The 23,389-nt window shown below is 39.0% G+C and overlaps 1 protein-coding gene across 11 annotated transcripts in view; it reads right to left on the minus strand.

The window, feature by feature from the left end:
• Positions 1-2,176: 2,176 nt before the first annotated feature.
• The window catches only part of CELF1 (CUGBP Elav-like family member 1), a 60,013-nt gene continuing 38,800 nt past the window's right edge, over positions 2,177-23,389 (minus strand). For 4 of the 11 annotated variants that reach the window (XM_061611008.1, XM_061611015.1, XM_061611009.1 and 1 more), the window contains 13 exons: positions 22,756-22,838; positions 22,419-22,467; positions 21,158-21,292; positions 20,458-20,537; positions 18,974-19,135; positions 18,272-18,353; positions 16,252-16,380; positions 15,225-15,296; positions 14,162-14,275; positions 13,842-14,027; positions 12,526-12,669; positions 9,579-9,747; positions 2,177-5,002 (listed from right to left, as the gene is read on the minus strand). In XM_061611008.1, the coding sequence (XP_061466992.1) occupies positions 9,620-9,747; positions 12,526-12,669; positions 13,842-14,027; positions 14,162-14,275; positions 15,225-15,296; positions 16,252-16,380; positions 18,272-18,353; positions 18,974-19,135; positions 20,458-20,537; positions 21,158-21,292; positions 22,419-22,467; positions 22,756-22,838 (1,364 nt within the window). In that variant the 3' untranslated portion in view covers positions 2,177-5,002; positions 9,579-9,619. The remainder of the gene's footprint in view (positions 5,003-9,578; positions 9,748-12,525; positions 12,670-13,841; positions 14,028-14,161; positions 14,276-15,224; positions 15,297-16,251; positions 16,381-18,271; positions 18,354-18,973; positions 19,136-20,457; positions 20,538-21,157; positions 21,293-22,418; positions 22,468-22,755; positions 22,839-23,389) is intronic. The other 7 variants (XM_061611010.1, XM_061611011.1, XM_061611012.1 and 4 more) reach the window with 7 other exon arrangements.

Here is a 23,389-nt window from a genome sequence, read left to right on the forward strand (position 1 = left end):
TTATTCCATTCCAAGAATGCGGCCACTTCTAGAGACAGTATGTTGGGCTTTAGTCTGAACCAACAAAGCAACTCTCATGCTATACCAATGGTGTCCAACAGGTTTTATCATACTTGCCAAAATTGTGACGGATGTGTTAACATTTTTCACCAAATGACAAAAACAAAGTTTTTTAACTGTGGTTTTTGAGGGTACAACAATACACACAAATGTTTTGAATTATCTACAGACAGAATTAGTATGTAATCTGACATATATTTTCATTAAGTAGCGCATCTCAACTCTGTTTCCAAATTTTCATCCAGCATCTGCAACCTGTATTTTTGATTTCACCATTTTACTGCAGAAAAGTTGATTCAGAAACACTGTGAACTAAAAATTGAAAAGTTTTAGAGTAACTGTATTTAGAAACACGAACTTATTTCAATTTAAAATATGAGTCCACCATCGTAACAAATGAATCACCTTTCAAATGTTTAGTGCTTTGAAGTAAAATTACATATATCGTGAAATGGTGCCTCTCCAAAGAAAGAAGCATTGCAAGCTCTTGTGATAGTTGAGAATTGTAGATGTCAAAGTGCATTTTGTAATGCACAGGATCCAAAAACGAATCCGTGATTGTTAAGAGCAGAGGATAGACACTTTTTTGAACTGGTGCATGTATAAATTTATTTTAAAAATAGGTAGTAAAAGCACCAATTTGCCACACGTCAATTGCCATTTCACCACATGTGGCAACCATGTTGGACACCAGGGTGCTATACTGTGAGCAATTCTGTTGGTTACATCTAATAAAAAAAGGGGAGAGGAGACAGAAAACATGGAGGACTTACAGCAAAGTTTAGCTAATATGATCATGAGAATGGGAGATGTTCTCTTATTAGGAATGGATTAAGTAACTGCAACATTTTACTCTAGATGTTTATAAAATTATCAGTAGAAGTTATTATAAAATTATGAGAGCAAAAACATTAAATCATTCAAAATGAGAAGTCCATTGAAATAACCAGCATAGTGAAGAAAGTACTGCTTCATGCGATGCAGGATTAATCTACAGAGCTCATTGCTACTGATCAATGCTATGATGGTTTCTTATTATAAATTGCTTTTAATTGTTGTTGTTATATGCCTTCAAGTTGATTACGACTTATGGCGACCCCATGAATCTTTTTTTGATATATAGGCAGGCCCTGCTTATATGGCAGGTTCCGTTCCAGACTGCCGCCGAAAAGCGGAAACTGCCAAAAAGCAGACCCCATTGAAAATAATGGTGCACATCGCGCGAAAATGGCACACAAGCAAAAACCGCCATAAAAGCAGAACAAGCGCCTTAAAGCGGGGACTTTCCCTAATTGAAAGCCTCCACATTAGCAGAACCGAAAGGCGAAGCGCTGTAAAGCAGGGCCCACCTGTATTCATAGGGTTTTCATGGTAAGAGGTATTCAGAGGTGGTTTACCACTATAAATTGCTTTTAATACAATTAGAAAAATTACATGGAGAACAGGTCCATCAGTGGCTACTACCAAAGTTAGCCAGTAGCCCAATGAATGCCCGTGTTGAGACTGGGGATGAAGGACAAAGGAGGAATTATTACTATCCTCCTTTGCTTGTTTATGTACTTCCTTGTGGCACTGGAGTGACTGCTGACAGCTACAGAATGCTCTAAGGTTCATGGATCACTGGACTGAAATAGTCTGGCAATTCTTATGTTGTCATACAGATAGACAAAAGTAGGTGTGTGTACACACATACGTGTACGTGATCATCCTCACCCACCCAGTTATTTCCACTGTTGTGGGCAAACAGCAATGCCATTCTTTGTATACAGAATGTATCCCCCCCCAACCAACTTTGGTATATGATTGCATTTGATGTACTAGCACTCCAGAAAGTCCTAGACAGAACTCATCCTTGGCCTGGCCACCATTCAGAAAATGTTACATACAAAGTGCTCAGAAAGAGGTTAATTTAAAGTAAGGTGGAGGGAGGAAAATAAAGTGCTCAAAGGGCAGATTACAAGATACGTTACAAATACTGGGTCAGTGTTTATCTGACTAAGAAATTTATTCTATGATCTATTCACAGCAGGCAGAACAGTCTTCCTCCTCCTCATATTCTAATATTAACATACCTCACCTAGCTGTCACATGTTAAACCCAAGGATGACACAGAAAATTCTTCTCAAACAGTTTAATAGCAAATAAACAAAGGGAGGTACCACACTTGGCATATACAAAATGACTTCTTGTCTGTGTGTCTGTGCAATTAAAACAGCTTTAAGTTCCCCAGTGGGACAAAAAGAAACCACACACAAAACGAAGAAAATTCCTTAATACATACTCCAAACTTAACAAAACTTTCATTTTTAAATCCACTACACAAACTCCGTGATCAGAAAAGCAACATGTGCTTCTGTTTTTAAACCATTAAAGTAAAATCCATAATCTTCTACAGAGTACAACACAATTTCACACAAAAAAGACATTTTGTTTTGCAAATCAAACAAGAAAAAAGGAACAGCTCAAACAAGGTAAAGAAAAGCATTGCTACAACAGAATCACGACTTGAGTTGATTAAATCCTGTTACTGCAGAACAGCTCTACATTTGGTCATAGTGGCAATTTGTTTTCTTGTCACATTTGTGAATCACTTTACATTGTTTTCTAGTAGAAAAGGCAAAAAACTGTACAAAACCCCTAGTGTTAAATACAATGTTTGTACCAATAAAAAAGCCCACAGGTTTATTTCCAAAATGTAATTTTTTTCTTAAATTATTCACAAAAAGCAGCCAGAAATAAAAGGCAGCTGCTGCTTTACTGTCTCAAATCCATTAAAACCACCACAGAATAATTAAAACAACCAAAGAAAGGAAAGAAGAAAGAAAAGGAACATCCAATGTTTGGCATTTTGGTTTTCTCCAGAGATTTTTTTTCCACAGGATTCCCCAGAGTTCCTCATGAAACTGTATGCACATTGTAAAGAAATGTATTGGCAAAATTAATCAATACACTGCAGGGTCTCACATTCCCTGCTATCAGACATCCCTGTGCATTGCGACTGAGAGCCTTAGAGCAACCACACCACAGCTGTAAACCCAGATATCGCAGCCATCTCTTTGCAAGCAACTCCCACCCTCAAAAGATGATGATCACAAGGTTGAGGGAACAGCTACCTATGCATATTTATCTAACAAGCATGGAGAAATATTACCCACCCAACAATGGAGCAGGATTTCTTTTGTCCCAAACAACGGAACACTCCATTTGGCCTAGAGATTAGGTATCCCACACATCCCTACTCTCTGAAGTTTTTCTCACATACCTTCCTCCTGTCAAAAATTCCGGTATAGCTTTCCCACCCCTTTGTCCCTTGTGATTATGCACCTACCACAGGATTTTCTTGTAGGTGCTCTGAAACCCAGTATTAAGTCTCAGCTTCTACAGTAGGTTGTATGTGCAGCAAGGCTGAAACATGCTTCCCAGAGAAGGATAATCTGCGCTATCTCTTCATCAGGCCAGAAACAAGGGGAAAAAAGAAAAACTGCATGACTCCTTACCCAACTTAAGAACTTAAAAAAATATCTCTATAGAGGAGATCCCCCAGCTAAGGCCCCTGAGAAAAGGAGCCGGGGTTGGTACCCTGTTCAGGTAACAGTTATTAGACTGTTATATTGTGCTTGTCACTTGGGGAAAGAGCCAGCAGTTCTGTGCCTAGACTTACAGATTCCTTCTATGGGATATGCAGGACATGATACTTCAAGTGTAAAGACTGGAGAGCAATCAAGCTTCCATCCACCAAGATTGAATAGTGCTGAACCTCACAAAGCAAGCCACATATCAAACAAGAGGTACAAATTAAGGCTACCCCAAAAGAGCTTTTGCTCAAATGGAACTTAGAAGCAATATTACTGCAAACATCCCACACCTTTCTTCTATCCCTGCTACTGCCACCACCACCGAACAGTGCAATCAAGCCCCCTGAGACCCTTCCATAGCTGTGATGATACAGCAAGGTGCAGATACTGTGTAAAGCAGTCTAAATGCACAGGAGATGTCATCACGTGACATATGACCACAAGTCTGGCATCCAAAGAAGGATAGATTTGAAACTTAAATTACTCCGTTTTTGCACAAACTATAGAAAACAGAGGTGAAGGGTGTTTATATACACAAGGTTGTGAAGAACACAGCAGGAAACATGCAAAACATTTACAAGGGCATTATTTGAGTTTTTAAAGGAAAAAAACAAAATCTCACATTTTGCTGAGGAGATTGTAGTTACAAAAAACTAAGCATGCTAGGGTGTTAACAAAATACAACATCAACTTTGATTAAACTTTCACTGCAGACAAAGGCTGATAAATCACACAGGAAGGAAAAAACAGTAAGTGCCAGGGCAAAAATGCAGCTACAATCAGGAGAAAGCGTAGTTCAAGTGTTTTCTGCTGAGACTACTCAAGTCAAAGAATACATGCTGTCTCCTCAAGCACAGAAAGTAGATTCAGCAAAATGTGATCAAAAGCCTCCTGAATTTTTAAAGTTGCATCATTTTACTTTTTCCTTCAAAGATTTGTTTTAAAACTAAGCACACAGAAAAAACTAAGCCTAGAAAGTGATTGGCTGTATGTTCACAGAAATACAATACTCCACGAGGTATGCTAGCAAGGCTGCTCTGAAGACAATTACAAAGAATCAGAATCACAAAATCAAGTGGTTATCTTACGAAGTTCTAGAAAAATAGAATTCTTTTATATTCAAATGCAAGTTTAAATATTCCCCTTCAGCAGTCTTTCTAGCAAAACCAATTTGGCAGCACAAAAAAAGGAAAAAAAGAAAGAAAAGAAACAAATATAATAAAAATACACATCAGCATCAAAAGTCAACACAAGGTCAAAGGTGAGAGTTCAAGCATCAGAGAAGCTGAAGAGACAAGGATTTGGACGATGTACTTGAACGCCACATCGACATGCTTTAGGCACAACGATGAACAAACGGCAGGAATCTAGAAAAAAAACAAACCAGAAAGAAGGAGACCCACTGAGTTACACAGAGCAGTACATCCAAACACAGAGAGAAAGAGAGAGAGAGAGTGTGTGTGTGAGAGAACAAGAATGGGCACTATACAACGAGACCTCTGGGGAGGGGAATTGACAGGGAAGGGCAGCACATGCCAACAATGAACAAGTAAAAGTTGAAGTGCATAAGACACTAAATAAATGTCAAAACAATCAGAAACTGAATAGAAACAGAGGCCTGGGATTTCCTTTAGACATTAGCTACAGTATGGAATATGGCTTAGTGGCAGTGAGATGGCTGTGCATCACCATGGACAGCCCTGAGCCACAGTTCCTGTTACCTCTGCTTGAGGAAGACAACACAGAACACCCCCTCTGTTAGATCTTGAATCCATAAACTGTGGTTTCTGGGTGATTCTGATTTTAAGAACAGGGATACAAGAGGAATCACTGGGAGGATTGATAGTTGAGATACTTTCTTCTTTCCTATCATATGACATAAGTAGGCAGTCCATCCTTTGTTTCAGCTATTCTTTAAGAAACAAGGATACTGGCTGTTGGTTTTAGAACCAAAAATGATGTAAGGTACATAAATGGAACTGAAACCTTTATGAAATAGGAAGGAATTAAGACTTGATTGCAAGTTAAGACTTGCCTCAGCCGAGCCCTTTTTACTTCATACCTGTAAAAAAAAAATCTTTTGCAACTTTTTCAATAAATAAATCCTGCTCCCTGACTTTGTGAGGTGGAATTCCGGGCTCTTAGTAATTCTACAGACACTTTACCAGTTTCAGTGGAAGGATCTTGAGATTTTTCAGAACTGATAAAATCTCTAACAGGGAGCCCAACACAAGATATGTGATTTCCAGGACAAATACATTTAAGCATTCTGTTAATGAGGTGCTGTACACAGACAACTGTCTGAGGCAGCAGCATGTGATTACTGGAAAAACTAATCATAGTCAAAGGCATATAACACAACATTCTAATTTAAAACAAATACTTGCATTTCATGTCAGCAATCCAACACATCCTTTTCTATTTGAGTGCACAAATTCCCAAAGGATGCTAACCTGGGGCTTTTGTTAACAAGTATCAAGCTATTCTAACAGTGTCTGAGATTTTTCATCTTAACATGTACACCAAGTAGAATCTGAAAAGTAGATTCTAACGCACACATTCACAAGACTCTGCAGGACATACATGCAGCCATTCAAGTTAAAAATTACAGGGAAAATCCAGATAAGTGTATGCCAACTTCATCAGCAATTGTTGAGAACCTTATTTTTTATTATAAAAATAATGCTCTTTTGGAAAGTACTCTTTTGGTACTCAATGCCTCATGAATGCCAAAGTCTGCCCCCAAATACTTTTAACATGTTTCCTTTTATTCATTCCAGATTTGTGCCTGCATATTACCAGACACACACAGTTTATTCTGAGAACTTATTTTAATCTAAAATTAGGTCCAAGGTTAAATGTAATTGAATATACAGCAGACAATATTTTTAATAGTAAGCAACTAAACTGTTATGTTTTCCAATTTGATCCCTTTGTTACATTGGTCTAAATGCAGTTAACTAATCTGATTTGCTTCAGAGGGACAGCCAACAAGGTAACATCCAGGGTTTTCTGTCAAAGGATCTGTTCAAATTTTGAAAGGAAAGGGGGGAAATTAAAATTATGTAGAAAAACCCACAGCATGACTGATGGGCCCAAACCCTAAAATTGGAAAGCTGGGTCTGTGTGTAAGATTAACCTCCTTGACAACAGAGAACCTACTCCAGAACTTCATTTTATTACTTGTTTTGAAAAGCATGAATGACCAGATCAATAGAATAAAACTGAGAAAGAAAAAAAGCTATTATTTTGTTGAAGTCTTCTAGTTCAAGTAAGAGTACCAGCAATGAAAGCACAAGAACTTTGCCAATATATCCCAAATATTTGATTTTTGGAGTTTAACCTGGATACTTCGCTTTGGTAATAGTATCATGTGGGATGAGGGCACTTGTATGAATCACACTTCTTAGAAAATATTAAAGGACAATCTATACACACGTCATGTTAATTCAACAGGTGATTTGCCTCAGTTTTCATGATGAGAGCATGCAGACAGGTTATGAAAATTATGGACACTAAATAAAAGAGTGACTGAACAGATATTCACAGAGAAGCTGACATGGGTAGCCAAAAGAGAAACAAAAAAGGGACTTAGAGAGTGGGGGATACAGGAAGTACTGGAAGAAGTGACTATAGAGAAACTTGAGCACAGCTTTCCTCCTCCACTGCTTCACAGCATTAACTCTTTTCCTATTTAGCAGTCTGTCCAGCTGCAGACAGGGCACTGAAAATCAGTAGTTTTAATCGTGCACATTGTTGTATGTATGTGTGACACAATCACATTCAGGATTATGCAAAACCCTGGTGTTTTCCAGTGAAATAATTTAGATAATAAATATTCTCCACCCTGGAGCAGTAAAAAACTTCTATAAAAATAGAAACAACATTCTTGGTTATATCAGGTTGCAACTGGAGCAGCTGCTCCCAACCATGACCTTTTTTCCTGAAAATTATTTATATATATAAAAAAATCCTGTGACAACCCTGGAAGCCTCAACACTCCAATACTTTTTTCCTCCTCAGAATATCAGGACACAACTTTTCCTAGTGCACAAAATTCAAATGTATACAGTTCACCTAAGTGTATGGGTATGCTTCTGAATAGACCCAAATATCGAACACAGAAGGGTACCATATGCCAGCATAAATGGGAAATTGGACAATCTGACCATTCTACTTTTTTGCCACCACTGTGTGTGCTTTATAATCCTAACAGTTTGCACTAACAATACTTCCAAATTCATGACAAAAATATTACTTGAACTTGAGAAGGATGGCCTTACACAACTTATACTTCTGAGGTGTAATACACCAGGGGACCCAGTCCCTGGTTATGCTTGATTTTCCTAGTTTCTAAAATGGCATTTCCGGTTTGTGAGCCTTGTGACTCTTCCTGATGAAGCGAGTTGGAAGCCTTTTTTAAAAAAAATATGCTCCCACTCCTCCCCTAAACACCTGTTTTCCAAATACAAGATCTGTGAGTTGACTGGGTGCTATGAAAAAACATGATCATCAAATGGGACCAAAGAGAAGAGTAAACTGAGGACACAGGAATGCACTGAATCTATATATAATACTGTTAACTTCCCTACAGACAGAGGTGGCTTTTCATGGCTTTAAAGCTAGGTTCTACACTGATTTCTTGCCATGGCTGAGGCCAGAACATCAAAGTTCCCTTTAGTCTCATGTCATCAGTTTGTACAAAAAAAAACCTTTAACATTTTGGCAAGTTCACATGTGTGAAAAAAGCAGGTATGCATGAAGGGAAAGAATACTGACTGAATTATTAAGTATTGGGTCACAAATCAAGATCAATGATCGAGGGTAAATTCAGCCCTTCACGTTTTGTATTGGCACATGCACTCAAAGGAAAACTGCAGTGTAACAAAATGGTAACATATATGAAAAACCAAACCTCATGAGCAAAGCAGATGATCTTTGGGACAATATTATTCTGGATGCCCACTTGAAGAGGGTGCAAAAAACCAGAATGTCAGATATCAAAGCAACATGAGCTTATCTAGAAGCCATCTGTCAGTTTAGTACTAAGGAGGATTTAAATTGTGCTTTATGAACATTGATTTCAGAAACGTCTTTGTGTACAAGCTGTAAAACTGGGGGAGAAGAAGCATAGGAAATTTGATCAAAACATACAGAATTTGCAGCAGATCATGAGTTAAAACCATGAATTCCTGGCTTATAGCCAACATGTATTCTATCATAGTAAACTCTTTCGTTTCCATGAAACAACGAACACTGAAAAATCAATGGTATCCAATTTTTTAAAGGTTGCCGTGGTTGGATTGTAAATATTTGAATAAGAAACTTAATTGGATCATTTTGTAAACTGCAACCGCACACTGATAATTACTGCAGTTTTCCTTTTAACACATGAAACTGTTTGCCAAATTATGTTTCTCCCGCCCTAGTGACTGATTCAGCATAAAATCCTCCCATAAGGCATTAACTAAGTAAAGCTGGGCAAATGAGGATTTGGCAAGGTTCCTCAGGATCTGTTCATTAACCAGCCACCAAGTGATTTGGATTCAGATTCTCCTCCTCCCTCTTTTCATGACTATAACTTGGGATCTGGCAACAGATCTATTCTCCTCCTCAAGTCTAAGTCATGCAGTGTCAGTTCCAAATGCACCTGCTACCTTCCCTTCTCCCCCAGGTGGCTGGCATTGGTCCTTCTCAAAACACGCTCGTTACAAACACAGCAAACTTTAAAAAAACAAACAGTGATATGGCACCTAAACTCCAAAGTAAAACACTGGAAACAGAATCACAAACTTGTCCTCCATCCGAAGAATTCCCAGTAGAGGCTGCAGCCGAGTCTTCAGGGGAAGATGTGCCAGATAGAATGACATCAGCTTCTGTGACTGTAAAAATACAGCCTTAAAGAGTTTTTTGAATCTCCAAGCGCACTCCTCTCCAACTTACCAGAAGATCCTTCTCACTCCAGTTCCAGAGGGGAGGGGCGCTCAGTATGGCTTGCTGTCATTCTTGGAGCGCTTGAGCTGTACTTTCAGTCGCTTCATGCCAATCTGAAATCCATTCATTGACTGAATGGCAGCCTGTGCAGAGACTGGATTGTCGTAACTTACAAAACCTAAGAAAAGGAAAACATAAATTTAGAATGTATGTTGCCAGAGTTGTGTGGGAATAATGGATGCAGTATATCTAAATTGACAATATAAATGTTTGCTTTGGTATTGCAGCTATGAAGTACATGAACTGTCATGTGTTTATATTTTGACCATACAAGACAGCTAAGGATTTTTTTAAAAAAATCAAAGGTGAGGCCACAGTTTCCTTATAAGATGACTCAAAGAAAAAGCAGTCAGGTATTTTTCTGAGCTATAGCTATAGTTGCAAACAAGCTCACACATAACAGTAGTATCATATGCAAAGTGAATGGGGCAGAGTTGCAGCTGTAGCTGCTTCTAAAGAGAAGAGAAATTCTTCCACTAAGTCCAATGCAGTATTTGTGAGTCTAGTGCAGTCATGGATGGAGACCATCACATCCATCCAACAAACTGGTCCTCAGAGAGCAGCAGTCAATGACGTGACAGGGTGCTGTGTTAAGAAGAGAGCTGAGATGACCAGTGGCAGCTAGCTATGAAAATGTAAAGTTTTGGGGCAGTATCAACTACTGAGTTTATTCAGTGCAAGGTTTTTTGCTTGTGAAATGGGACTTTTCTGCCTCTCCTCCCCCACCCCCTGCACCCTCCCCAAATCTGCTCCAAAGGGTAGGAGAAGCTCCTAGAACAGATTTAGGGGCACATGGAGTGAGGAAAGGGGGATATAGCACTATGTTGAATTCTATCTTTTGAAAGTATAAATAGGGAAATAGTTGGATTCCGTGGACTAAGCTACCAATAAAAACTTATCACAATACACAGAAAACATGCTCGAGTTCATCAGGTACAGCTTTACATTATGTGGGGGGGAAAAGACCAAACACTGTGGCAGTACAATACAGAGTGCTACAACCAAGTGGAGTATGTTTTGAGATGGAACAAATAGATAATAATCACTAAGTTGTAGAACATGGGCTGGGGTTCTGTCAAGTTTCCTCCTGCAAAATTTAAAATTCTATTCCCCAGAATGGCAAAACTCATCAGTACTAAAAATATATGACTGCGATTATATACCCAGTTAAACACATGCACATCTCACTAATTTCAATGGGAATTATGTATAACTTGATAAGGATTCAAAGCCACAAGATTATAATAGAATGGTAGGCAAGACAACTAGTAAATTGCATTAGAAAACTCTTTAATTGTTTAATTGATTTCATTATGTAGAATGAATGAGAGTGTGAGTGAGATACGGTGGTATCAACTTTCCCGTTCAGAAGCAGCCTCTCATACCTCATAGGATGTCTGTCTGAAAAGTTCTCTGACCTATGGAGAGGGGGGCACAGCAGGGCTACTGTTGGATGGAAAACCTGAAAAGCCCTGTGCTAATACAGAATACCATGCACAGCACTTTGGACCAGGATAGCTATTTTTAGGATTTAATGTTACACATAGCTACTTATGTATATTTTTGAACCAAGGGTGAGACAGAAAGTTTATAAATACAGGTAGCTAGGGCACAATTTGTATTAGCAAAGAATATGCTTTTCATATTCACAGTGAGTTCACATTGTTATGTGCCTTCAAGTCGATTTAAGCTAATGCAAATAACAACATACTGATAACTGACTGGAATGACACTATACATAAAGGGAGTAAGTACTGAGATATTGAAACTGGGAGATGGGGAAGGAAATGACGATGAACCATGCCTGCAAAGAAAGCATAAATATAGGGATGTGTCCTGCAAAGTCTTCCCATCACAGTGATGGGGGAAAAAAAAAAAGACAGGCTCATTCTCTTTTACCCTATAGCAGACCTGCATAGCTTGAGATCTATCAAGCCAAACACAATCCACCAGCCTCATATATTGATCCATCAGGGGTTTCATAAACCTTCTTGTTTTGCTGCCTACCTAGGTCTGAAAAAAGCTAGGAAATGTCTTGAAAATGCCACAAAGGGGGCTTGTCTGATAGCAGAGAAATTCTGGTATTAGATCAAGAAAGTAATTGAAAGGCTACCTGGTATAAAGCTTCTGTTAGATCTGGTAACAGTCTTGATATCTTATACTAAAGATGTACAAGTTATGAACTTATATTTTGCATGTTTTCTTCTGCTGGAATAAGTTAATGCTAAATACTGGAGAGTATAATCTGTCTCCACAATAAGTCTAAAAATAAGCCATTATGTCAAAACAAACTATAAAAGGACAAAAAAGAAGGCAATGATGCAATAAGTTTGTTCAGAATTGGCAGAACAAGAGTCATACATCTACAAAATGTGTTTAAATTATTTCAAACACACACAAAAGAGAATTATATTTACTATTTAGACCTTGTGGAAATTTCTCTGTCACTGCCATTTATGGTCATATTCATTGAAATACATATGGTTTTTCATGTTTCCATTTTGCACTGAAAAGAAACCAAACTGGGGTGGGTTGTTGGGCATGGGACAGGCCAAGGTTCATGGCCAGTGGCTTCATTCCACCTCTCGTGTTTCAAGCTGCGCCAGCATGTCCTCACTGCCAAATATGCCAATGAACTGATGAACATCAAGTCGTTAACATTTTATCAGTGATTACCTTCATAAAGAGGAAAACAACCATCATGTAGCAAATCAAATCTTTATGGTTTGAATCGCATTAAGAAAAACATGGGAGGTAAAGTGGTTTAAGTTTTTCGATCAATGTTCATGACATGCTAACACAAGAGTGAAGAGCTTTACGCACAATATTTTAATTTTTTTCCCTTAAGCAAAGGAGTTAAGAACATTTCTGCAAAATATGACCTGATCCTACTTACCAAAACATTTGCTCAAATTGGTCTGCTTGTCAATGAAAACCTTGGCAGAGACGACATTCCCAAAAGGCATGAACATCTGCAGCAGATCTTGGTCCCCAAACTCCTGGGGGAGGTGATAGATGAATAGATTGGCTCCCTCTGGACCTTTAAAACATCAATTTAGAAAATAATTCAAAGAAAGTACAACTCCAGGGGCCTTAATATTGAAGCACAGATCAAAATTCATTCCATTCCACAGAATTAGGCATGGTTCTAGAGTACCAAGAGTCATTCAACTCAAACTGCTCTGTCAGTGAAAAAACTCTGTCTCTGTCAGGAAGCTGCATCTCACAAATTTAAAAAATGAGTCTTCTCAGTCTTTGTTTCTAAATCTTGTCTTCAGCAGGTAGAAAAAACCACAACTACATACTAATGTGAAAGGAATCTTGAAAGTTAATTATATTGGTATAAAACTACATTTGCGTTCCTGCACCGTCCTTGCAAAGCTAATAATCAGTTATGCATTTACCATGTGCCCTTAAGTGTTTCACACCAGTGTGTTCTCTACATTCTCAATAAATTCAACAGGCAATATTCAACAAAATAGTTCTGCTAGCACAAGGACTTTAAGCTGCCAACAGACCTTTCTGCCCTGTCCTCTCCCCACATGACCCCTAATTCTACTCCAGAGTGTTGCGGGACTCCCCCGCATAACAGATTTAGTGGTCACATGGGGGTATGCAGAGACAGAAGAGGATGGGGAAATTCCACTGTGCAGCTAAATGTCCTTCTGCTAGTAGAACTCTTCAGCTGGATACCACCCAATGTCTGTTGGATCTGATGTAATTGAAGTTGACAGTGTGATCTGAGAGGTAGCACGTACCCAGTCCTAATGTAACATCAGCCATAACATTAATAGACTGGCCTACCACCATAAACTACTGTTGTACAGACTAAAGTTATTGTATGTAAAATGAAACACTTGAAATACATTATATAACAACTATTATCTACTTTCCTGTGAATCCAGAACTGTTAAGAATGGTTCCAAAGATAGAAGGAATAGAAATGAAATTTACCAAAATATTCAAAGTTAAATGCATCTGTGTACCCACTGAAAGACACAGGTATAATAGTATCTGGATGTTCAGCAATAGGCCAGCAGAAATAGTCTATGTACATTAGTCATTTGGAGGAGTCATCTGATGCCCAAGAGGCAAAAGATTTGGTATTTTATAGAATTTTTGTCCATGGTGTCTATGATTCTAGGTCACTGCAAGACAGTGTAGGCTCCAGCTCTTTGAGACCAAAGCTTCTCACCACTGCCTCCCACCTACCTTCCTTTTGACTTCCTGCTGCACCAATACTCTGCTGCGTTAACAGACTCTGGTTGTAAAGTGTGGGCAACGCAGCGGCAGCGTATTGCTGGATCCCGGAGTAAGCTTGAGTTAGGGCCTCCATAGTGCTCCCTGTGCCATTGGAGAGACCACCACTGCCTAGTCCACCATTTAAGGCTGCCATTCCTAAGCAGAAATGTTGAATATATGTCAGCAATTAATTTGTCAACCAGTTTTCAAAACATACTTTATTATTAAGGTAAGGTGAGAGGCAGCCCAAACAGAAGGCACATGTATTCTTTTCTTCATGCTGCACTTACCTGCTAAGGAGCCAACGTTGAGGCCTGCAGTAGCTCCTGCCAGTGTTTGCAGTGCTCCAAGAGAAGCCATTGGGTTAACAGAGGAGCTGCTACTAGAACTGGGTGATGACCCTGCTATTAAAATGAAAGTGTTAAACACCAATAGCAGTTTCCAGCACTATCATACGCCTTACAACTTTCTTCAAAATGCCCACAAAAATGTTGCATTGATGGTCTGAATAATTCATGCTGAGGACAGTTTAACATACCAAAACTTAAAATCCCCCAATTATGTGCAGTGGTATATTTTAATACTAAATGATTGCCCTGTGATCTGACCTGTTGTAAACCTGCATGGCCCCAGAATATTCAGATTTAGTAGTGTTTCACTTATCATGTGGACTCTGAAGACATTAGTATAGGTTAATCTTTGGGATGCCAAGCTCAAAGCCTGTCTCATTATTAACCTTGTGCCTAGACACAAAGGCAAGGGTCCACAAATGTTGGCTTATTTTATTAGCCAGCCATTATTTGAGGTCATCACCACTTGCCTCCTCAGCATCTCTGGCGTATACAGATGGCTTCGGAGATAGGTGGGGCTCTTCTCATTTGTGTGGCATATGGAGTAAATAAAAAGCAGAAGTCTGTCAGACTGCTGAGAAGGGTCTCCTGTTTCTTACCTGCTTGGAAACTTCAGTAGAAATTAGATCTCTGGGGTAGGGATCTTTATGGTTTTGGGTGACATGCTCAACAGAGGCTGGGGGCACTTGGATTTGTTGATGCATGCACAATGGAAACTGATTTGATAAAAACGTATACCAGGTGACAGCACTGACATTCAGGTCTACCACCTCAAAAAGGTTGATTGCTCAGTAGCTGATCATAATACAGATAAGCAGTTCCTGAGGACTCTTTCCTATACTCTAGTGCAGGGGTGGGGAACATTAGGTCCAAGGACCAAATGCAGCCCTCCAAACCTCTCTATCTGACCCTCTCCCAAGGCCACACCCCTCAGTGGCCCTGCTCCACACCCTTCTCCAGTCCTCTCTCCTAGCTAGAATGTGTCCTTGAACTGTAATAATACCTCTTGCTTGACTGGATGGAGAGATGCATGTGTCGAAACATCTGACCTTTTGCGTGACTGGATTGTAGTCTACTGTACAAAGATAAAGAATCATATCCGTTATGCCACCCATCAGTGATATGCAGGCCCAGAAGGTTGCCCACAAAAGGATGCAGCCTTCTAGCTGAAAAAAGGTTCCCCACCCCTACTCTAGCATCAGACTTCAGCATTAACAGAAAAATGAATCAAGGAAGGGAAATGCAGATTCTTTTAATTCTTTTTAAGTTCCACAAGACATTAAACAGGCTGCAAGAGGAAGGCAAAGCTTATGTCATCGTTGCAACAAACTAGATAACTGGTGCAGGTTCAGTTTCCATTCTAATGAAGATCTGGAATAAAATACCTTAAATTTTCGTCAAAGCTACCATTCACTTCCATGTAACAACATTGATGGGTGGCCCGGAAACTCTACTGGTGTGTGTTACATTGTGTGCTTGCATCTGTGCTCTGAGCACAAATACCTTCTCCCAGATAATTACAATATGCATGCAACTCTTCCGTCAATTAATCTATTAAGACAAGTGGGTCTGCTAAAAAAGAAAATACTAGAGAATGTACCAGGGAATCTGAACAAAGGACAAATGATTATATTCTGAAACAAAGAATACTTTCTTGTGGAAGATAGATAACTAATTTGTTAGGGCTGCTTCATATAACATATAGCAGAAGTGTATATAAATTAAAGATGCAGCATATACCCACTTCTCGTGTATGTTGAAGGCACCTAAACTGATTTGTTTTATCATGAACACATAGCAAAATATGCCTTGGGGAGGCAGGACTAATCATGTTTCTCCACAGAAAAGTTTTGAGTTTAATGGGTAGCTGGTTCTATTGACATGTGTAAAGTGGCCTTAAGACATGCAAAACTGTATTCTATCAAGACACAGCTCTCTTACCTGAACTGGTGAGCACAGGTTCTATTGACATGTGTAAAGTGGCCTTAAGACATGCAAAACTGTATTCTATCAAGACACAGCTCTCTTACCTGAACTGGTGAGCACACTTAGAGGGCTGTTAGAAGAATTGAGTGCACTGGTACCACTTGGTGTGCTCTGAGCTGCGCTGGCTGCAGCTGCTAATGCAGCTAGGTTCTGTAACTGCATTGCATTCAGTCCTGCAACACATCAATCAATGTATAACATTTCTGTTCTACACCACTGATGGACCCAACAGCCTATCTCTCCAACAGCAGCATCACTCAGGAGTTGCTTTGGGGAGGGCAATGAAACCAAGTAGTCTCACCATTGAAAATGCGTGATGCAAGAAGAAACATTTTCTGACACCCTCATCTAATGTTCTGGAATCACTACCAGCCCAAGCAACAATCTGATTACAACCCACTCAAATATTTTGTTTGTGATTCCATGGTGATCAACCTCTCAGTTATGTTTAACTCAACCCAAATAGTACATGAGTACTGCCCTTCATTTCCCAAAAGCTAAACCAGTTACAAATGCTAATGATTTGAAATTCCTTTAACTTCCACATAGGAAGAGTGGCTCTACAGTATCTTCAATTTGGAAAAAGCACAACTGTGAAATTCACATCCTCTTGAATGCTAACCGTACAGCTGTACTTTCTTCCCCTTATTTGCTGTATTGATATTAACCTGTCACCATCCTCAAATTCATTTTATCACATATATACCAGCTTCTTTATTTCACACATTTTTATCCTTTTTAAGTTTGTCCTCCTCACCATTGCCCTCAATGGTTTCACTTTCAAATGAAAAAGTTATAAATATAGCTTTGATTCTTCATTGATGGACTGTAGTCCCTTCTGTTCAAAACTAAGATCTTTTAAATTATTTACACATTTATTCATCTGACATGGGAACTTCTGTTACTCTTATGGCAAATTGTAGGAATTGGGACAGACAGAAAAAAATACTTTTATTATACCAATGTCTGAATAACTGATGTTCTTCTTCCTTTTTTACAAACTGCATTAGCTACAAGAGATGAAACAAAATAGTTGCTCAAACACAAGAGGACAGATGCTAGATCAGTGACATGGGGCAAAATATTTTCTGCAGTTTTCCAGTAATTTATTTTTCTATGTATTTTCTTCCTATTTCATAAGTTCATTAGTAACACTGAATGGATGCCAGTTTCCAAATTTTTAGCTTTGTTTATTAAAACACTACCATACTAAATCACATCACTACAGAAATTTTCTGATGCAAACTGAAAATATTCCAGAAAATTATTTTTCCAGAAAACACACATCACATAGGGTTATTGTCAACATAGCACTAAGTTGAATGTTCCAACAGTGCAAGGATTTTTCTTTGTGCAGCAGAATGTTCTGCCGCATCCCCTAAATCTGTTCTGAGGGTTCTCCCAACCCTCTGGAACAGATTTGGGTACAGCATGGGGCACAGGCAGGGGCAGAGAGGGGGAAAATCCCCTTGCACTAGTTGAAGTCATTCCACTAGTGCAAGGATTTCACTGAATGCTGCCCGCAGACTGTAAAACTGAAGACCACACACCTTGACATTTGCTATGTAAAGTGTAGTGATACTTTTTCCTGTGTAAAACAAGTGAGTTTATAGGAGTTAATATGTTTACTGCATAGGACATTAAGGATCAAAGAATTTATATTATCAAACAGCAATGTACATAATATATTGCTGGAAAGAGTATCTGAAGTTGTCCAATAGATGTAAAATTTGATGAAGAAGTAGGGTACACATCAAGTATGACTGAGAATGAAGGACAGAAGATGGAAAGTCACTTGCAATTGCACTTATTATTTTTTATCATTTAAATCAGTTTCTGAAGAAGAAAGTATTAAGCAAATGTCATATACTAGAAAGAATGAAGCGGCACTGGAGAGAGAAAAGTTAACTCCAGACTCTTCTCTGTTATAAGCAATGGAGATCAATCTACACTGACATTAGTTTATTACACCACACTTTCTTAATAGCCTTCTCACAGTTCTTTTTCACTTTAATACTGAACCCACTTTCAGATTCCAAGGGGCAGGGGAGAAATAAAACTCACCTCCCATTGGGTGGAGGCTGCCCAGTGTATTCAGATTCCCAGAGGAGGCAGCTGCTGTCTGCTGAAGGAGCTGTAAATAAAGCTAGACATTACACCAAAAACAGAACAAGAGTGAGAATGAGGGCTGGCTCCACTTCTGGGAGACACTGCACTACACCACAGCCAGAGCGCCGTCACAAGCACAATTTGCACTGCTCACACATAATCATGTCAAACAACACACAAAGCATTGGCATTTCTAAATACTTTGGTATTAATACAATTAAAGGGGGAAATTTGATGGCCTATGCACCTCCATGCATAATGTTCCCTCTCAAATCATGGCTAGTGTGTCACTAATTTTGTAAATGCAAAAATATCTCATATCAGAGAAAACATTACACACATACTAAAAGGAGAAAACAGGTTCCTTTCTGTATTTGCGCCATAAATTAAAACCTTTAGAAAGCAAGTACTTCAGTCTTCATCACACATTGACAGATTCCTCCTCACCAACATAAGCATGCAAATGCTATTAAATGGTATCAATTCAGTGACCAGAGGCACATCTTAATTACCTACACTCACCAACTTGCCCATGAAATATTACAACAAATACAGAGTTTTGCAACAGAACTTCAGCATGAGGATACTTTTACTGTAAACCATTACTGTGGATAAACTGGGGAATGATTTTGTACAGAACATGCCAGGGAAACTCACTGCTAAGTACTGGGGTCCAAGTGTGTTCAGTCCAGCCAAATTTCCCCAAACTGAGGCAGCACTGATTTGTTGCATCTGCTGCTGTAGCTGTTGTGCAATTCGTTTCTGTTCTTTGTCCTTCTGGGTATCTGCAAATTTCACTACGATGGGAGAGGAGCACCCCTGCAATATCAATTCACATAGTTATACTTTTGTACATCATTCCCAAATCCTATAAACTCCCTTCTTTACAGAAATACAGTGACCTTATTAAAGCAACCTCCCAGCTTCTAGAATTTCAACTCAGTTTTCCCTGCTTTTTATACTTTGTGTGTCTTATTTTCCCCAAAACATTTCATAAACTCTGAGTGCTTGTTGCTTGCTCCTCTGGGTTGCTGTCTTTTGAGACAGCTGATGTCCCTGGTAAGTGCTGTAAGGACTGAGACCCCCTGTCTGACCCTGGCTCCAGAGAGAGGCTGCAGTTAATCTTGCAACCTCTTGCATCAGATGCTGGCTGGGTCAGGAGGCATAAAAGCCCACCTGCCCGTTTCTGGACCTGGATAACCTGACCACTGTTGTCCATGCACTGGTAATCTCCAGGCTAGATTACTGTAATGTGCTCTATGTGGGGCTGCCCTTCAGGTTGGTCTGGAAGCTGCAGCTGGTGCAAAATGCGGCAGCGAGACTGCTCACTTGGGCAGGGTGTCGCCAGCATGTCACCCCGCTGCTAAAAGAACTGCACTGGCTGCCTATTTGCTACCGGGCCAAGTTCAAGGTTCTAGTTTGGTGTACAAAGCCCTATACAACTTGGGACCAGGATACCTGAAAGACCATCTTATCCCTTATACACCCAGTTGATCACTGCATTCTACAGGTGAGGGCCTCCTACAGATACCATCTTATCAGGAGGTCCGTTCTGCACAACATAGGAAATGGACCTTTAGTGTGGCGGCACCTACCCTGTGGAATTCCTTCCCCTTAAATATTAGACAGGCGCCATCTCTGTTATCTTTTCAGCACCTATCGAAGATCTTCCTCTTTCAACAAGTCCTTTAAGTTGAGACCATATCCCAGTCTGCTTCTGTGTTGGAATTGCTTTTTAATATGCTTTTTAAACCTTTTTAAAAAAACAGTATGTTTTTTACCTTTTTCTTTTCTTTTTTAAGATGTATTCGAAGCTTTAAAAAAATGTTTTTAAAGATGTTTTGTTTTAACGCATTTTAGAGTCTGGTTTTATGATGTTTTAAAGTGTTTTTAGTGCTTTTGTTTGCCACTCTAGGCTCCTGCTAGGAGGAAGGGCGGGATATAGAGAGAGAGGGGGAGAGGGGGGGATATGTGTGTGTGGGATGTTAGTGGTAGGGTTTCAAACTAAGGAATAACACAACTGCAGAATTATAGAAATCTGACACTGCTGCACATACCAAACCCTCTGCTCTTTCCAACTTTTAAGGCCTGTGAATGCTCAATGCACCCCCACCCCAGTCACTCTAAATAGCATTTCTTACCTCCATGGTCTGTGCTTGGTGCATTGCTTTAATTGCCGTTTGTGCCATAGCTCTTGTTGTAAAAGTCACAAAAGCACAACCTGGGAAGAGAAAGGATCAAATTCACCCACTAGGTTTATCCAAATGTTCTACAGAAAAAGCGGAGAGGGGTATTCTGCTGATTTCCGACATTTCCAACACTTTGCAAAAAGATATGGGGGGGGGGAGAGGAAAAAGAAGAGATCTTTGTAAAGGATGGATGAAATACCTGATGGAATGCCTCTCCCAATACGAACCCACCCGTACACTATGTTCAAGATCAAAGGCCCTCCTCCAGGTGCCTACTCCAAGGGAAGCTCAGAAAACGGCAACAAGGGAGAGGGCCTTCTCAGTGGTGGCCCCCAAATTATGGAATGATCTACCTGACGAGGTGTGCCTGGCACCAACACTTATCTTTTTGGCACCAGGTCAAGACTTTCTTCTTCTCCCAGACATTTTAGCATGCCTTTTATATTGTTTTAAATTTTTAAATTGTGTTTTAAACTGTTTTTAAAAAGATGTATTTTAAATAGTATTTGTTTTTAGTTACTGTAAACCGCCCAGAGAGCTTCGGCTATGGGGCGGTATACAAGTAAAACAAACAAACAAACAAACAAACAAACAAACAAACAAACAAACAAACAAAGGGGTCAGCAGTTGCCGACCAGCTCTCTATGTTTACCTCGGCTTAGACCATCAGGACCCCGTAGAATTCTACATTCTTCAATCTGCCCAAAGGAGGAAAACATCACTCTGATATCATTTTCATTGCACTTCTTTGAGATCATCCCAATGAACAGTTTCCTATCTTCCACCGCTAAGGGAAGAAAAAACAAGAAGGGAAGCTAGTCACTTAAGTGCCATGTCTAAAAAAAGACATAAAATAAAACAAAGTGAGAGATTTCTTAATCGTTCTCAACATCGAAATCCTAAGATTCAGAAGTGGTTCTCTAAGTAAAGCTGTCTTCCAACTGTACACTGCCACCTAACTCATATCTACAATATTAGTAAACTGTTCATCTAATAAAATTTCCAACTGGTACACAAGAAATGTTAAGCTATATTGAAAATGTGCAGTAATATTTAAATTTAAACTAACAAATTTAAACCAACAATGAACAGTTTATTCTTGAACAAATTGACAGGCAAGCCATCAACAAATTTACTTGCTTGCTTATATCCTGCCCTTCCTCCCAGGAGTCCAAATGTAATCAATATATTTATATTTTATAGAATATACTTAATCTCAACTAAGGATTTGTTACACATCACAAAACACAGAAAATGAAAAGCTTAAGTAGTCTACAATGCAACCCCCACTGAAGAGTTTTAATGACTAAGAAATTGATAATATTTTTAATATAAATATGTTTACAGTAACAGAAGAAAAAGTTTTGTAATAGAGAACAACTTTGATAGATATAAAACTATATTCAAGAGATTATCTTCATTCACTAGATACTACAGATAACAAAATCCATTTAAGAGAGCAAGGGAATATATTGCTTTCCCGTTTTCTTTAGGATCTGTTTCAAAACTTTCCATCTGTTTAGGATCTACTTCTTAACTGAATCTAAATTCCTTGAAGCAGATTGAAACAGCTCTCCCCAAGTATAATGTTTAGACAATGGAACCCCAAACCTGGGAAATGTTTTATTTACCCTTGCAATTAATGTATCATCTACAGGTCTTGAAGGTGTGCCCCTAGACTTATTCTGAAGGGCTATTTGCTTAATAGCCCCTCCTCAAAGGAGAGGGACAAGCTTCTTTTACATCTCAAATACAGAGTGACAGGCATTGCATAACAGGCAGTAGTAATATGGGATGCTTTGGTAACTTGCTCACATGGATGAAGTTGACTACTATTTTCTAAGTCAAAATGAGGGAACTTTCCACATACTAGACTGATCTTGATCAAAGAAGTCTGTTTTACATACACTTACCATTATTCTTTTCACTGTCAGCTGGCTTCATTTGGATGGGATGGTGCATCTGTGACACAGAGAAAGCAATTAGGATTGGGTGTGGGGTAAGGTGGATATCTTTTCGTGAAGCAAATTATCTCCAACCCCAACTCTTATTCATTTCAAAGCTATTGTAGTCAAATAATTTATAATTCTGTTTTTACAGGTACTAATGGGGGGGGACTGCATTTGTGTCACTAGAACTGTTGCAAAAAGGACTACCAGAAAATTTGGTATCCTGAGTGAGGATCGTGAAATACTGAGCAGAAATGGTGAAATACAGAGCAGGTTAAAGAGATACTATTTATTGTCTTACCCCTGGGAGAATCTTCATGTTATGAAGAGCATTCTGTGCTTCTAGTGCAGCTTTACGGGTATAAAATGTAACAAAACAGCACCCTATAATGCAAACAAGGTATGTGATGCATAACATATAAAGAGCCATTGTTCAACATAAATTACTCGATAGTGGAAAGCATTAGGACAAAAGGTGCCACTAACTGAATTCTGAATCTCTGAAGGATGAGATTCCTAACAAAACAAATGTTTTTAGTGCCTTTACTATTTAATACACTTCAGCTCCACTTATATAAAGGCTTGAAGGGCTTACCTATGGAGATTTACCCTTCATGTGACAATTACCTATATGAATAAGACCCAGAGTTGTCAGTATTCAGAGCTTGAACTAATCAGTTCAAGACTATTCCTGTATAGCTTCTGCTTTTTGGTTATAAAGCTGTCCTGCAAATGTTTGAACCTATACAAATATACTTGCAGACAGTTTTTTTAAATAACTTAACCACAATATTTAAACTGTGGGTGCTATCCAACTAAGTCACAGAGTATGATATCACCCTGTGTGACTATGACTTCACATAATTAACTTTCATGTTGAAATATACACATTAGTTAGGTCTGGTGTACACATATAGCAGAATGAAGTGATAAAA

This window comes from Rhineura floridana, chromosome 2, assembly GCF_030035675.1.
Source record: "Rhineura floridana isolate rRhiFlo1 chromosome 2, rRhiFlo1.hap2, whole genome shotgun sequence".
NCBI lineage: Eukaryota > Metazoa > Chordata > Lepidosauria > Squamata > Rhineuridae > Rhineura > Rhineura floridana.